At 37.5% G+C, this 15,491-nt stretch overlaps 1 protein-coding gene across 3 annotated transcripts in view; it reads left to right on the top strand.

The window, feature by feature from the left end:
* The window catches only part of LOC112390847 (contactin-associated protein-like 3), a 184,079-nt gene that overhangs the window by 147,783 nt on the left and 20,805 nt on the right, over window positions 1-15,491 (top strand). For all 3 annotated transcript variants that reach the window (XM_024731938.1, XM_024731939.1, XM_024731940.1), the window contains 4 exons: window positions 3,565-3,692; window positions 11,173-11,343; window positions 12,045-12,263; window positions 14,957-15,196. In XM_024731938.1, coding sequence (XP_024587706.1) covers window positions 3,565-3,692; window positions 11,173-11,343; window positions 12,045-12,263; window positions 14,957-15,196 — 758 coding nt within the window. The remainder of the gene's footprint in view (window positions 1-3,564; window positions 3,693-11,172; window positions 11,344-12,044; window positions 12,264-14,956; window positions 15,197-15,491) is intronic.

The raw sequence follows: 15,491 nt of genomic DNA on the forward strand, positions 1-15,491 counted from the left end.
TAAAGCAAAACTCAAAAAATTTTACAGTAGTTGTTATCCTATGAGCAGTTTCTCTGATTACAATGCAATTAGGTGAGAAATGAATAATAGAAAGATTAAAAAATATACATGAGGCAATTCAAAACCACAGTTGGAAAGACTGGAAACAAGGAAATAAAGATACATTACTCATAGAAAATATCGTTTTCAACAAAGAAAACCTAAGAGAATATACAGAAATATTATTGAAATTAATGAGAGTTTGGTAAGGCTGCTTACTGAACCTTAGAATAACTGGATTCTTATCAAAAATGTGTTACTATAAGAAAATATAAAAACTACTAGCAGGGCTTCCCTGGTGGCGCAGTGGTTGAGAGTCCGCCTGCCGATGCAGGGGACACGGGTTCGTGCCCCGGTCCGGGAGGATCCCACATGCCGCGGAGCGGCTGGGCCCGTGAGCCATGGCCGCTGAGCCTGCGCGTCCGGCGCCTGTGCTCCGCAGCGGGAGAGGCCACAACAGTGAGAGGCCCGCGTACCGCAAAAAAAAAAAAAAAAAAAAAAACTACTAGCAGAAGGAACAAAAGGGTATAGTACCTTGGAATAAAGATAACAAAAATATGCAAGACTTTTGTAAAAAAGACATCATAAAACTTTATTATGAAAATACAAGAAGACCTAAATAAATGGAGACATCACACCACTGCCGTGAATAGGAAAACTAAGCATCTCTCCTCCAAACGATTTTCTTGATTCCATTTAATTCCAAACAGATGCTAAACATTTGTTTATTTTTGGGGGTAGTGACAGGTTCTAAAATTTATTTGGAAAAGAATGGTACGTGAATAGCTAAGACGATTCTGAAAATGGAAACAATGTGGGGAGACCAGCCCTACCAGACATGAATAAGTCTTATGATGCTGCAGTAATTAATACAGTGTGAGTTTGCCGAAGGGATGAGCCAGTAGAACAGCTAACCCCAAAAAAGAGCCTGGGAGCTTTCAAAATGTGTAATTCTGGGTGATGAAAATTATGTTGTCGCCAGTCTCTCTTTCTCCCCAGCAATTATAAAACTTAAAGTTGACCCAGTATTTCTCCCCTGCAGCTTTCCCAACAACTCAAAGTAGTCAAAGCTCCATTATACCTCAAAAAAAAGTCTACTGAAAAACAAACAAACAAAAAACCCCAGAAGAATTTCTAGAGAATTAGAAACTAAAACCAAAAAAAGGTGGATTTGGAAGTTCTCTTACTGAATGTTTAAAACTGTTTGTGAGAAATTTTCATACCTAGATATTCATGCAATCTTTACAAATTTTGGAAACAATTGAGAAGCAAGAAGAAAACAGATGTAACTAAAAATTAGGCAGTTTTGAATGAGTCTGGTGAACATGGCATATAATATCTTACATAAAGCATGGACAGTGGGAATGACCTGTACTAATAAAGAATTTTTAAATAGGAAGAGTTTAAAATTTTCTCAGATTCAGGAAGGTACTTTGCAAACAACAAAAGGACAGAAAGACTTTATGATGCTATCTGCCTTAATGCACACTACATGCATTATGATTTTTTTTAAGTTTTTTTCAGGGCTGTGAATGCATTGTCAATGTTAAAAACATGTAGCTGAAATTAAAATGTAGCTTTTTGCTATATAGAAAGTGTAGCTTTTAAAGGGTTCCTTAAGGGCTTCCCTGGTGGCGCAGTGGTTGAGAGTCCGCCTGCTGATGCAGGGGACGTGGGTTCGTGCCCCGGTCCGGGAAGATCCCATATGCAGCGGAGCGGCTGGGCCTGTGAGCCATGGCTGCTGAGCCTGCGCGTCCGGAGCCTGTGCTCCGCAACGGGAGAAGCCACAACAGTGAGAGGCCCGCGTGCCACAAAAAAAAAAAAATGTTCCTTAAAATTCAAAGATCCTCAATGAAGAACTTATGCACTTACATTTTTCCTCTAAGATGTTCTACCAAAATAGCAATCATGGGAATTAAAATACTATTTGTAATGTTTACTGATATTAAATACCAGGAATTGATTTGGTGTGCTCTCCCTGTGTTTATAACAAAATAAGTTTCCAGACTGACCCCCTCCCGCATAATCCAGTGACATCTTCTAGCTTGTGAATACCGTTCCCAACAAAGTCAGGTGTTATGTGCTTGGGATGAAGCCTGTGTACATCTAACAGCAGGAGTTGCAGGGGCTTCACCAGATAAAGCCATGTTGTTTAATTCAGTCTGATTTTTTGACGCAATCTGATTTTTTAAAATTGTTTCTTAAATTTTAGGGTTTTATTTCATGTTTTTCATATCTTACCATATGCACTGCCAGTCACTTTGTTCAAATTTTTGAACAAAATAAAAATCTTAATAATTTTACATTTTCTAACTTAAAAGAATATTTCGATGCCTAGCAGAATTGGAATGATTAACTATTAAGTTAGGAAGACTTTTTTTGCAGGAAAGCTGTCAGGTTGAACCATGTGAAACAGCTGATTTTTTGACCTGCAAAAGTGGCAGTTTCAAATGTTTCAACTTGTATATACAAGAGTGAGTGGTGGCTTTGTAATTATTTGGAATTAAAACTTACTAGGTTCTACACAGAACAATAAATTAGACAAACTAGTATTTGTTCATAAATCAGAAGTACGTATGTAATTGAAGTATACAATGAAAAATATGAACAGCTTACAAGGTATAGAAAAACCTTCCTACTTTGTCCAGAGAGGACGGTGGTTGTACAACCAGCTTACCAGCCAGGTCCTCTGGCTCCTGTTCCAATCCTATTGTATTAAACCATAGATATTAATATGTCCCCAAATAGTCACTTACATGATGATATTATTGGTATTGTTATTATTTATAACATCCACTGGGGGGCATTGATGGTGGGTTTTATGTTTACATCTCCAACACACAGGGCCTGGCAAATAGAAGCATAATAAGTGTTTGTCGAATGAATGGATGGTGACAATCTTTGGCAAAGCACTTTCCCGTGCATTAGCCCCTTTATTAATTTTAAGAATATATTGTATCATATCTTCATCATGGTTTTGAATCAGTATTTTGTTTTGATTTTGTTTTTAAATTTATGGCTTCAACAAATAAGGAAATGCCTCATAACCACAGTAGGAATTTCTGAAACTTTAGTAAAAAAAAAAAAAAGTCCAAGTATTGAAAACCTAAGTCTTGTCAGTCAGGTGGTTTTTTTTTTTTTTTTTTTTTTTTTTTTTTTTTAATGAAGGAAGATTGCTGTTGCTTCTGTAAATTCTGCATTTAAGTATTACACAGTGGCTGAATTGGAAAGAACAATGAGCTGCTAATTGCACTGAAATGTAATCTCATGCCTGTATCCATGACCATAATTTTGGACCTGCCTGCTTTCTTCTCTATGGTCACGTAGATGAATAAAGGTCTCTGGTCCTCAGAAGACCTCATTCAATATATTAGTATGTTTGTAAGTGTTCAGATGAGATGTTTGATTTCCCTACTGTTATGTACTTACAAATTTAGCTTAATACCCCTTGAACTGCAATCAAAGACTATTACTCTTCTGTACATTATTCAGAATAATGTTAAGGTGGTTGTATTTGTTTTCTAGGACCAGCAACACAGTAGTCCTTTCCCATAAGAAGCACTTGCCGGTCACTCAGGTTGTGATGAGAGACACAGGGCGACCACATTCTGAAGTGGCTTATACACTGGGGCCTCTGCTCTGCTCGGGGGACAGTAAGTAGTGACAAGAGGAACTGTCTTCATCCCTGCTAATACATTTCAATCTTTTAAGAGAAATCGAACTGCCTGGGTTCATAAAAACACTGTCTGTACTGATAATCTGTACTTCATTAGGAATGTATTAACTTTATAAAATAAGTGCATATTGTTAATGTAATTGAGAAAAAACATATTACCTCTGGATTATGTAGAGGTATCTTTTATATGACATTTACATGAGACTGTGCTGCAAAGACTCCTGGAATCATCTGAAATATATCACTTGTTCAGCAAACATCTAATATGTACCTACTAAGTATAAAGCACTTTGCTGAATGCTGAGATGCCTGAAATTGGTAAGATAAGGAGAAAATGAGAGGACAGAATCCATCAAGTGTATCTAGTCATTAATGCCTTCTGACAATTCTGAATTTTTACACAGGAAGCCTCAATGCTCCTAACTCCACTTACCCCTCCAACTGCATCTTGTGTATCCTTCATGCCTCCAAAATAACTGAAATAAAATATATGAGTTCTATCTTTAATTTTCATCCTTCTACTCTCTCTTGAATATCAGGCCTTCTCCTCCATCTCGTCCATTGCTTCCCAGAAACTGCTTTTTCCTGTCACCAATGAGAACTCAACATTTCTAAATCCAATTCTTATTCCCTGATATCATCTGAGTTGACCTGTCAGCAACTTTGGATTCCTCCCATGATTCAAACTTCTTTAATTCACTTTCTTTACATGGTGGCCAGCATACCACAAAATTTTCCTACCCTCCTCTCCCCAACCTTCCTTCACCTCGCCAGCAGGATAACGTTGGGGTTCCCCAGGGCTCTATCCTCCGCCCTCTCTCCTCTCTGCTCTCCACTGGTGATCTTCTCCCATTATCTCATGGCTTTAAATATGGCATGGGCATCAGTGACCTCCACACCTGTACCTATACCCAGTCTTCCTGAACTCCCAGCTCCTGCATCCAGCTGGCTATTCTGTACTTCTTCATTCCAATTGGCATTTCAAATCCAACTTGTCAAAAAAATGAGAAAAGAAAAAGCATTTCCACACCAACCTTCCTCAAATCACTGCATAGCAACTCCATTCTTCCTGTTGCTTCTTAGACTGAAAACATTACAGTCACTCATAACTTCTCTTTTCTATCATAACCCACATCTAATTCATCAGCAAATCTTATTGGTTCTAACTGCAAAAATGGATCCAGAATTTATCTCCATTACCACCTGTACCTGGATTGTTGCTGTGGCCCCATAACTGGCCTACCTGCTACTGTCTCTGCCCACTTAGCTGATACTCCACACAAGAGCCAGAGGGAATAAAATCAGGTCACGTCAGTCCTCTGCCCCAAACTCTCTTCTGGCACTCATCTCAGAGGAGAGGCCAAAGTACAACGTCCACCAAGGCCACAGTAGCCATGTTGCCCTCTGAGCCAGGCAGTACCACAGTGGGGCCTGTGGAACCACAAACCTCCCTGGGGCCCCATAGGAATTGTTGCCATGTGAGGGAACCCTGGCATTTCTGAACCTTGCTATTGGAAAAAAAAGAGGGTCCTATTTCAGATAAAAATACTGAGATGCAGATAGTCAAAATGTAGAAAGCCCATGAATGTGCCTTGACTCGATGATAGTATAGTTATTTTTCTTACTCATAACATAAATATGCAAACCACAGTTCTCTTTCTGGATAAGGTGAAGCAAGTACAACCCACCCCATCTCTCTCACTGAACTCACCCATAAAACCTGGACAGAATGTGTGAAGCAGTTATCTCAGGACTCTGGAAAGCAAATAGCAGCAGGGAAGAGAAAGCAAAATTCACCATTTATTTTTTCCTCCAGTATCTCTCAGCCACTGGGTCCCAGATGGAGAGAGTCCCAGGAGAAGTCCTGTAGTCTTGGTTGGAGGAGGGGACAGGGAGCTCCTAACTGTGAGAGAGCACAGTAGTCTCATTTCTCCCCTTCTCTCTGTTTTCTGAGGTTCCAGTTCCCAGGCAGCCCCATGGCAATAGTGGTAGAAGCTGCCTCAGAAACACACAAGAGCCAGAACTCCAAGGAAAAGCATCTTCTGCTCTGGACAGGGGAGCCCTGACTCTACGACAGTGGCAGACTCATGTTACTTTTGTTTTCTTTCTCTGTTCACCCATCACTAGGCAATGGACATATGTACAGGTGCAGGAGTGAATAGGAAAGCACAATAAAGCAGGCTGAATAGAGCCCTAGTTTTCTGGTTGTATGATTGAAAAGGGAGCTGCAGGGAACTGGAAAGTATCTGGAAGAGCACAGAGAGGGAAGAGTTCAAGAGAGTGATGCCACAAGTTGTCTATGAAGTCCTGGGTTCACCTCAGAGCTACACATGCCTGCATCTGCTCCTAATTATAGACCAAAGTTGAGAACTGAAGAGGCTACCATCCAGGACTCAGACTGGCCACTGAGTGGTGCAGAAGTGAGGCAGAGCTGAATAGCACTGCAAAAGCTTTGAAAACTGGACAGCCATAGGAACCATGGACCATGCACGGAGGGCAGGTTGGAATGTGTGGCCAGATCCTAACCAGGACAGCTGCCTGCAAAATAAGAAAAATATCAACATGCACTTTGAATTTAAGCAAAGCCCAGAGTTGGTTAACATAATATTTTAAAGATCTAGGAAATAATCCAAAATTACTTCACATACAAAGAACCAGAAAAATCCAAGTTTGCATAAGCAAAGGTAATCAACAGATACCAATGACACAGAGGTTAGAATTATCTGATAAAGACACTAAAACAACTATTACACAAAAACTCTAACAAGTAATAATAAATGCTTTTGAAACAAATAGAAAAAGAGAAAGTTTCAGCAAAGAAATAGGATATATAGAGGAGAGCTAGATGGAAACTTTAGAAATAAGAAGTACGGTAATGGAAATGAAAGATGCACTGGATGGGTTAAATAGCAGATTTGAGATGAAACAGTCAATGACACTGAGGATAGATAAATAGAAAGTATTCAATCTGAACAAGAGAAAGAAAAAAGGTTGAAAAAGAAATGAACAGGGCCTCAGGGACCTGTGGGTTAATAATAAAAGATATAACATTCATGTAATTAAATTTCCAGAAGAAGAGAGGAAAGAGTGCTGGTGCTGAAAAATATTTGAAAAACGAATGGCTGAAAACTTTAAGTTTGGCAAAAGAGAGACTTGAGAAGTTGAATGAACCTGAAACAGTATAAACTCAAAGAAATTCACATCTAGACATATCATAAACAAACTGATGTGAAAACTAAAGGCAATGAGAAATTTTTTGAAATCAGCTAGAGAGAATAATGATGCATTGCCTATAGCGAAACACCAATTCAAATGACAGTAAGTTTCTCATCAGAAATATAGAGGTCAGAAAGAAGTGGCGAAACATTTCTCAAGTGCTGAAAGTAAAGAATTGTCAGTCCAGAATTCTATGCTAAGCAAAAATATCCTTCAGGAATGAAGGTAAAATTTTTAAAAATTTCAAATGAAAGAAAGCTGAAAGCGTTCATCGCCTGAAGGCATCCTTTAAAAGAATTTCTAAAGGAAGTTTTTTTAGATAGAAAGGAAATGATATCAGAAGGAAATTTTGAACTTTGGGAATAAAAAAATCAACATTAGAAATGATAAATAACTGGGTAAATTTAATAGATTATTCTCCTATTATTTTAAATATATCTGAGGGTTGAAAGCAAAAAGTACATTATTTCACAGGGTCACAGGGTTTTAATTTCATGTAGATATAATACACATGGCAACAACAACATAAACAGGAGTAGGTAAAAGGACAAAATTGTTGTCAAAGTTTTTACAAATCACTTGAAGTGGTTAAAACATAGATTCTAAGCATACTAAGAAAGGTAAGTATATATATTGTAATCCTTAAAGGAACCAATTAAGAAACTGCTATACAAATAGAATACTGAAAAATGTATAAATAACCCAAAAGGAGACAGAAAAAGGAAAACAGAAGAACAAAAAAATAGAACAAATAGGAAAAAATAATAAAATGATAGAACTAACATATCAACATTTGTATTTAATGTAAGTGGTCTAAGTAAACCAATTAAAAGACAGATTGTTATGACTCAACTATAGGCTGTCTATAAGAAATTCAATTCAAATATAATGGCATAATAAAAGAATATGATGGAGAAAGATATACTACACAAACATGAATTTAAAGAAATCTGGAGTTTTTTATTAAAATTTTTGCTTGCAAGCAAAGAAAATTAATACATATAAAAAAGGACCAAGAAGACTGAAGAATCTTAAATGTGTATGCTAATAACTGAGCTTCAAAATACATAAAGCAAAAACTGACAGGGTGGAAAGGCGAAATAGAGAAATTCATAATTATCATTAAAAAGTCCAGTACTGCTCTCTCATTAGCTTATGGAACTAATAGAGGGAAAATCAGCAAGGATATAGAAGACCTGAATGTCACCAGAAAACAAATGAATCTAATTGACATTTATAGAATACTCTACCAACAGTAGAATACACATTCTTTGCAAATGTACATGAATCTTTAACCCAGATACAGCATATTTAGTGTCATAAAACAAACTTTAACCAATATTAAACAATTTAAATCTTACAAAATGCAAGATTTGACATAATTGAATTAAATTAGAAATAAATAAAAAAGATCGTGAGAAAGTCTCAAAACACTTAGAAATTAAACACCAAACTGTCAAATAATACCTGAGTCAAGGAAAGGTCTCAATAGATATGATAAAATATATTGAACTGAATGAAAATTAAAGTACAGTGTATCAAAATTGGTAGGATGCAGTTATAGCAGTGCTTAGAGGGATATTGAGAGAAATAAATGCTTATATTATGAAAGAAAAAAGATCTCAATTCAATAATGTAAGACTTCACCAAAAAAAAACCAAACTAGAAATAGAAGAGAAAAATAAACCTAAAGCAAGCAGAAAGAAGGAAATAATAAAGAATAGAAATCAATTAAATTAAAATCAGAGTATATAAAAACAAAAAAAAGATTCTTTTAAAATATTAATAAAATTGATAAACCTCTAAGACCAAAGAAAAGAGAAATAAAAATTATCAATATGAGAAATGAGAGTTGGGATAACACTACAGACCCCACACGCATCAACAGTATAATAAAACTATACTACAAACAACTCTACACGTATTAATTCTACAACATAGATGAAGTGGACCAATTCCTTAAAAACCGCTAACAGCCAAAACTTTCTTAAGATAAACCAGACAACTGGGATAGACCTAATAGTATTAATGGAATTGAATTTGTAGTTAAAAACCTTCTGAAAAAGAAATCCAGACCAAGATTGTTTCACTGATGATTCTACCAAAGAAATAATACCATATCTACACAACCTCTTTCAGAAAATAAAAGAGGAAATTCTTTCCAACATTTTAAGGAGAGCGTTGCTTTGATATCCAAACTAGAAAAGGAAGTGCAAAAAAATGATAACTACTGATGTTATTACCAACACATGCAAAAATCCTCAACAAAACACTAACAAATAATCCAGGAATATTTTTAAAAATGCACCACCAACAACTGCAGTTTATCCCATGATGCAAGATTGACTCAGTATTTGGAAGATGATCAGTTTGATCTACCATACCACGTTAACAGTCTAAGGAAGAAAAATCACTCCAGGTGCTTTTTCTATATCAATTAATATGAACATTATAATTTGAATTATTATGATAACAAATTCAACATGATAATTTACATCATAATAGCATTTATAATAAAATTCTTAGCAAACTAGGTATAAAAGGAAAATTCTTAAGCTTAATAGGACAGTATCTATACAAAACAGCTAGCATCATAATAATTGGTGAAAAACTGAATGCTTTACCCCTAAGGATGGGAACAAGACAAGGATATCCAATCTCACCACATCTATTCAACAACTTTGATCATATGGGAAGTCCTAGCCACGACAATAATGTAAGAAAGAAAATAAGTGCATACAGGCTGGAAAGCAAGAAAGAAAACTCTAGTCACACGTATATACATACGATTGCCTACGTAGAAAATCTCAAGAAATGTCCCCCACCCTGCCCAGCAAAAACAAAAACAAAAACCCTACTAGGTCTTATTAAGTGAGCTCAACAAGATCACAGGATACAACGTCAACAGAAGACAAATCAGTCATATATGCTAGCAATGTATAAATGGAAACCAAATTTTACAAGACAAAGTCATTTTCAATAGCTAGAAAGAATATAAAACTTAGGTATACATTTAACAAAAACATGTATAAGATCTGTAACTCATCAAAAAGTGACTGAACACTGAAGAAAGGAATCAAAGAATCTAACTAAATGGAGAGATATACTGTGTTCATGGATTGGAAGACTCAATATAGGAAAGATGTCAGTTCTCCCCAAGTTAAAAACACACTTCACCAAAGAGGATATAAGAATGGCAAATAAGCACATGAAAAGATGTTCAACATCATTACCTGTTAGGGAAGGCAAATTAAAACCACGAGATACTACTACACACCAATTTGGATTGCTAAAATAAAAGAAATATATACTCACAATATCAAATGCTGGTGAAGATATGAAACAACTCTGTCTCTTATACATTGTTAATGGGAATTTAAAATGGTACAGCCACTCTGGAAAACTGTTTGGCAGTATCTTATAAAGTTAAACATACTTACCGTATGACCCAGGGATTATACCCCTGGGAATTTACCCTACAAAAATGAAAACATATGTCCACACAAAAACCGTTACATGAATGTTTATAGCAGTTCTGTGTGTAATTGACCAAATCTGGAAAGACCCCTAGTGTTCTTGAATGTGGACAGATAAACTGTGGCAGATCCATATGATGGAATATTACAGAGCAGTAGAAAGGAATAGATATTGACATGCAACAGCTCGAATGAATCTCAAAGGCTTTATGTTGAGTGAAAGAAGCCGATCTCAAAGGGTTGCATGCTGCATGACTCTATTTATATGCTATTTGGAAAAGGCAAAACTATAGGGACAGAGACTAGTTCATGATTGCCAGGGCTTAAGGGTGGTTGGAGGTTGTGACTATAAGGAAATAGCAAGAGGGAGGTTTTTGGGGTGATGGAACTGTCTTTTATTCTGATTTTAATGATGGCTATGCAAATCCACAAAGGTATTAAAAGTTATATAACTGTATGTCCCTAAAAAGTCAATTTTACTTGATGATAATTCAAAAAATAATATTGTTTTTAAAAAAACACGGGTCATTTCCAAAGTGATTGTCCCTCCACTCAGTTGCAACCATGGCCATGTTCTTAATCCTCAAAAGAATCACTATTTGGACATTCATGTCATGGCTACATGTTCAGAAGAACCACAAAATGAAGGCTTTTAAAGATAAATAATGCAATGAATGGTAAAAATCCTAGAAATATAAAAAGTAATTGTTGTTTGTTTTGTTTCATTGTTATTTTCACTGTCTTTTTTTTTCTTCTTGTAAACAGATTCATTTTGGAATTCAGCTTCCTTCAATACTGAGACTTCATACCTTCATTTCCCTACATTCCGAGGAGAGCTTAGCGCTGATGTGTCTTTCTTTTTTAAGACCACAGCTTTTTCGGGGGTGTTTGTAGAGAACCTGGGGATCACAGACTTCATCAGGCTAGAGCTGCGAGGTGAGTTGCCCACCCTGGGCAAAGCCATGGGGTACTCAGTTATTAACAATAACCTCGTTAGTAACGTAATTTCTGATGTATTGCCATGCTTCCTTTGTCAGTTGTATTTCTTGATTAAATGCTAAAATTCTATGATTTTAAATAATTATTTTTAATAGAAACTAAAACAGTGATTCACGAAACATACAACAGTCTATACAATTCCTTGTTGTCTTAATTCTATGTGCAATCAGGATATTAAACCAAACTGGTCAAATAACTGCTGACTAAATCACAAAATTATGTGATTTAATTGACTAGTCATACTGTTTATGTATGTGGACAAAGCTTAATTTCTTCCTCTGTGAATTTCACATAGTGCTTTTAAAACTATATTAAGATTTAAACCACCTTTAAATAAACTCACTTATACCTATGAAGTCAGATAAAATGTTAGTTGTATTTTTATAGGTAAATATCTCTATTGCTTAGGGCTTAGCAAGATGAATAGTAAACTCTAAGAAGTATGTTAAAGTCAGCTTTGCTTTTTGCTTTTGCTTTCGCTTTTTTTTTTTTTACCAGCTCAGAGTGACATTTGTCTGCATTAGTATCATGGTCTTCTTTCATAAGGAGCATGTCGTGGTGCTTTTTTCATGTCTACTCAAGACCAAATTTTTTCCCCTGTGAATGAACTTGACCAGCTCTCATATCTTTATTTCCAGCCCCTGCAGAAGTGACCTTTTCCTTTGATGTGGGGAATGGGCCTTGTGAGGTCACCGTGCAGTCCCCCACTCCCTTTAACGACAATAGATGGCACCATGTGAGGGCAGAACGGAACGTTAAAGAAGCATCCCTTCAAGTGGATCAGCTCCCTAGGGAGACCCAAACTGCCCCAGCTGATGGGCACGCCCGCTTGCAGCTCAACAGCCAGCTCTTTGTGGGTGAGTGCTGCTAGCGGCTTGTAACTGAGCTGTGCTGTGAATGCAGAGGTGGACCGAGAGAAAATCACAGCTACAGCAGTAGTGATAATAGTAATTGCCACAGTGACTACTATCGGCCCTGGTGGGAGGCACAGATATTGAATAAGATCCTCTGAACTGAGAAGGAACTTTGGGACTGAAAATCGAAGCAGGCAACTCCATAAAGTGCAATTATGAAGTTTATTGTGGGTAACTTACATCCAGGGGACGATGAGCCAGAGACATTCACAGCTGCACTTCGTGCCATGGAAAAGGCTCCTGGGGAATTTAAAGGAGCCAAAACTAAAAATAGAATCTGACTACAAAGTGAGAAGCACCCATGGTCAGGAATTGGGATTTTTTCCTCCCCAAGGGGGTCTCATGACCACCTGCATCAGCAAAAGGCACTCTTCCAGTTTTCATATTCGATGAAGGCAAGGGTAAAGGTTGATAAGGAACTTATCTGGCTGGGATGCATTCCGTGTGAGTAAGCTAAAGCTCAGTCACCCAGAAAGAGGAGGGGGTGGGACTGCGGGCCTAAGATGGAGCTGACAAAAGGGAGTCAGGGTGGTTCAGCCACACAGACACTATGTACCAAGAGCTCATTTAATATAAATATCTCTGCTATAGATTATTGTACCCAATTTGCAGATGAGATCATGGAGGCTCAGAGACATCAAGGGACTTAACCGTAGAAACCCCAACTGGAAGGAAAATCCAAACTCGTGTTGGACTGATTCCCAAGCTTGCACGCAATATCATAGACGATTTATGTTTGTTTCAATTACTTCTTATCCATACTATTTATAAAACAAATAGCAATTTTTATCCATTTCTCTCACTTCACTTCTCAGTATAGTTAGAGAACCAGCCCCGTAACTGGGACAAAATCCTCCAGAGTCCCCTCCAGAAACAGGCCATAGGAACCCAGGGAGGCTGAAGCAGCCTTGTGTGACTGGGCACAGCAGGACTTTCTCCAGCCCAGCACCTGGTTCCTCTCAGTCCTGCACCCGCTCTGATGCTCTCTTGTTGCAAATGCCTTGTTTAGACCCAGAGCTGGCTCATTATTCTGCTGTCCATTCTTTAAAGATTAAAGCTCTGGGTAGTGGGAGTCTTCCTTCTAACTTACATGCTTATTCTTTATTATTGTTTGTTTTTCCCAAAGGGAGAAACAACTTTTGCTACATTGCTTTTTAGATAACTCTATTCTAATTTGGAAACTAAGCAGATTAATGAAATAGCTCTCACTTGGTCTTTTCTCACATATTTTAAAGTAAATAAGGACACAGTCCAATGAAAAATTGATATAAATCACAAATTAGCACACAGTCTGCTTTGCCAGGTGATACCTACTGCTTTGTGCAGGAACTAATGCTATTCAGTGAATTTAAGTGTGTGTGTGTGTGTGTGTGTGTGTGTGTGTGTGTGTGTACAGCCCATGGCACCATAAAACAGCTTCAAGCACAGTTAGTTCTTACTGAGTTGAGGCTTCATTTTAAATTATCAAACTGCAAATCAAATTAAATAATTCTATTTTCTGATTTATAACCCTGAGGATTAATTAGCGGAATTTCTAGGAACAAAGTTTGGATGGAAATCTACCTAGAACTAGTGTTTCCACTATGGTAATGTTTCTAAAACCTGAGGAGTTATTTGAAAATTCAGATTTGGGGTAACTTCCCCAGGCCCACTGAATCAGAATCTTTTGGAGTAAATCCAAAATCTGTTTTTAGCAAACACTCCAAGTGACACCTGTGCTCCCATATTTATTATGCTCACATGAGAAATGATAGAAATATAGGGGGATATATATTATTTGGTTAATGTTATACCACCTGACCTCAGAGCCGCCAGGATGGAGTATGAAAGGCCTGAGGTCCTAAATTTTGGTTTTACCCCTTCTGCCTTCTTTTTCTTTGTTCTTGCCTCAGTTCCTTTTCACAGCTTTATTAGTGAGAGCTCTTCTAAGTAAGAATTAGTATTTTATATATGTGTAATAGATATGCTATACAAATATATATACAAATTTGTAATATATATTATATTAAATACATACACAAATTTATATATTACAAATTTATAATATATATTACATCACAAAGATTTTCAACTATGTAACCTTTATTATGCATGTCATTGTTTGTAAATTTAAACTTTAAAAAGGATCAATGGTGTTTATTTTCTTCTTTAAGAAAGAAACAATGTAGGGGCTTCCTTGGTGGCGCAGTAGTTGAGAGTCCGTCTGCCGATTCAGGGGACACGGGTTCGTGTCCCGGTCCGGGAAGATCCCACATGCCACGGAGCGGCTAGGCCCGTGAGCCATGGCCACTGAGCCTGCGCATCCGGAGTCTGTGCTCCGCAACGGGAAAGGCCACAACAGGGAGAGGCCCGCGTACCGCAAAAAAAAAAAAAAAGAAAGGAACAATGTAAAAAAATGCCTTTCTAAATATAACTTGAAGAAGTATTCTTAGAACAAATATTTATCAAGTTCAACTTAAAAAATATTTTCATTAATGGTCTGTTCAGTGCCATTTGATGATTCTTAACTTTTGACCACAGCCTACGTTTTCAGAATTATATTTGTTCATAAAACCTTGGCCTCAGTTCAAAGTGAAGATGAAATCCCGAGGAAGACACCCAGGAGCGTGTTTGCATTTGCAGTGTTTCCCTTGTAGGTGGAACAGCAAGCAGACAGAGAGGCTTCCTGGGATGCATTCGGTCTCTAAGGTTGAACGGGCTGGCCCTGGATCTGGAAGAAAGAGCCACAATGACGCCAGGAGTGGAGCCAGGGTGTCCAGGACACTGTAGCAGCTACGGACACCTGTGTCGCAATGGAGGGAGGTGTAGAGAAAAACGCAGAGGGATCGAGTGTGACTGCACCTTCTCTGCGTATGATGGGCCATTCTGCGAGAATGGTGAGTGTGACCGAGGAGCAGCTTACAGGGAAAGGATGGAACATTTGAACTCTATGAAGACGTTTCTGGCATTTGACACTGTAAAGAAAAGATAAGGCAGTTCTCTGTGATTAGCTGAAATAGAATTGTTTCTGTCCCAAATGCCTCCATTTCACTTGGCAGGAGGTATGATTCTATTCTTTTGAAGGCCGTTGACAGCTTCTGTTAAATCTGATGTCACCCGCTCTGGATTTCTCAGAGGGTCATCAATGCAACACTTTGAGGAGAGCAATAACCTTCTAACTGTATGTTTACA

The sequence above is a fragment of the Neophocaena asiaeorientalis genome, unplaced genomic scaffold, assembly GCF_003031525.2.
Source record: "Neophocaena asiaeorientalis asiaeorientalis breed wild unplaced genomic scaffold, Neophocaena_asiaeorientalis_V1.1 scaffold160, whole genome shotgun sequence".
Classification (NCBI taxonomy): Eukaryota; Metazoa; Chordata; class Mammalia; order Artiodactyla; family Phocoenidae; genus Neophocaena; species Neophocaena asiaeorientalis.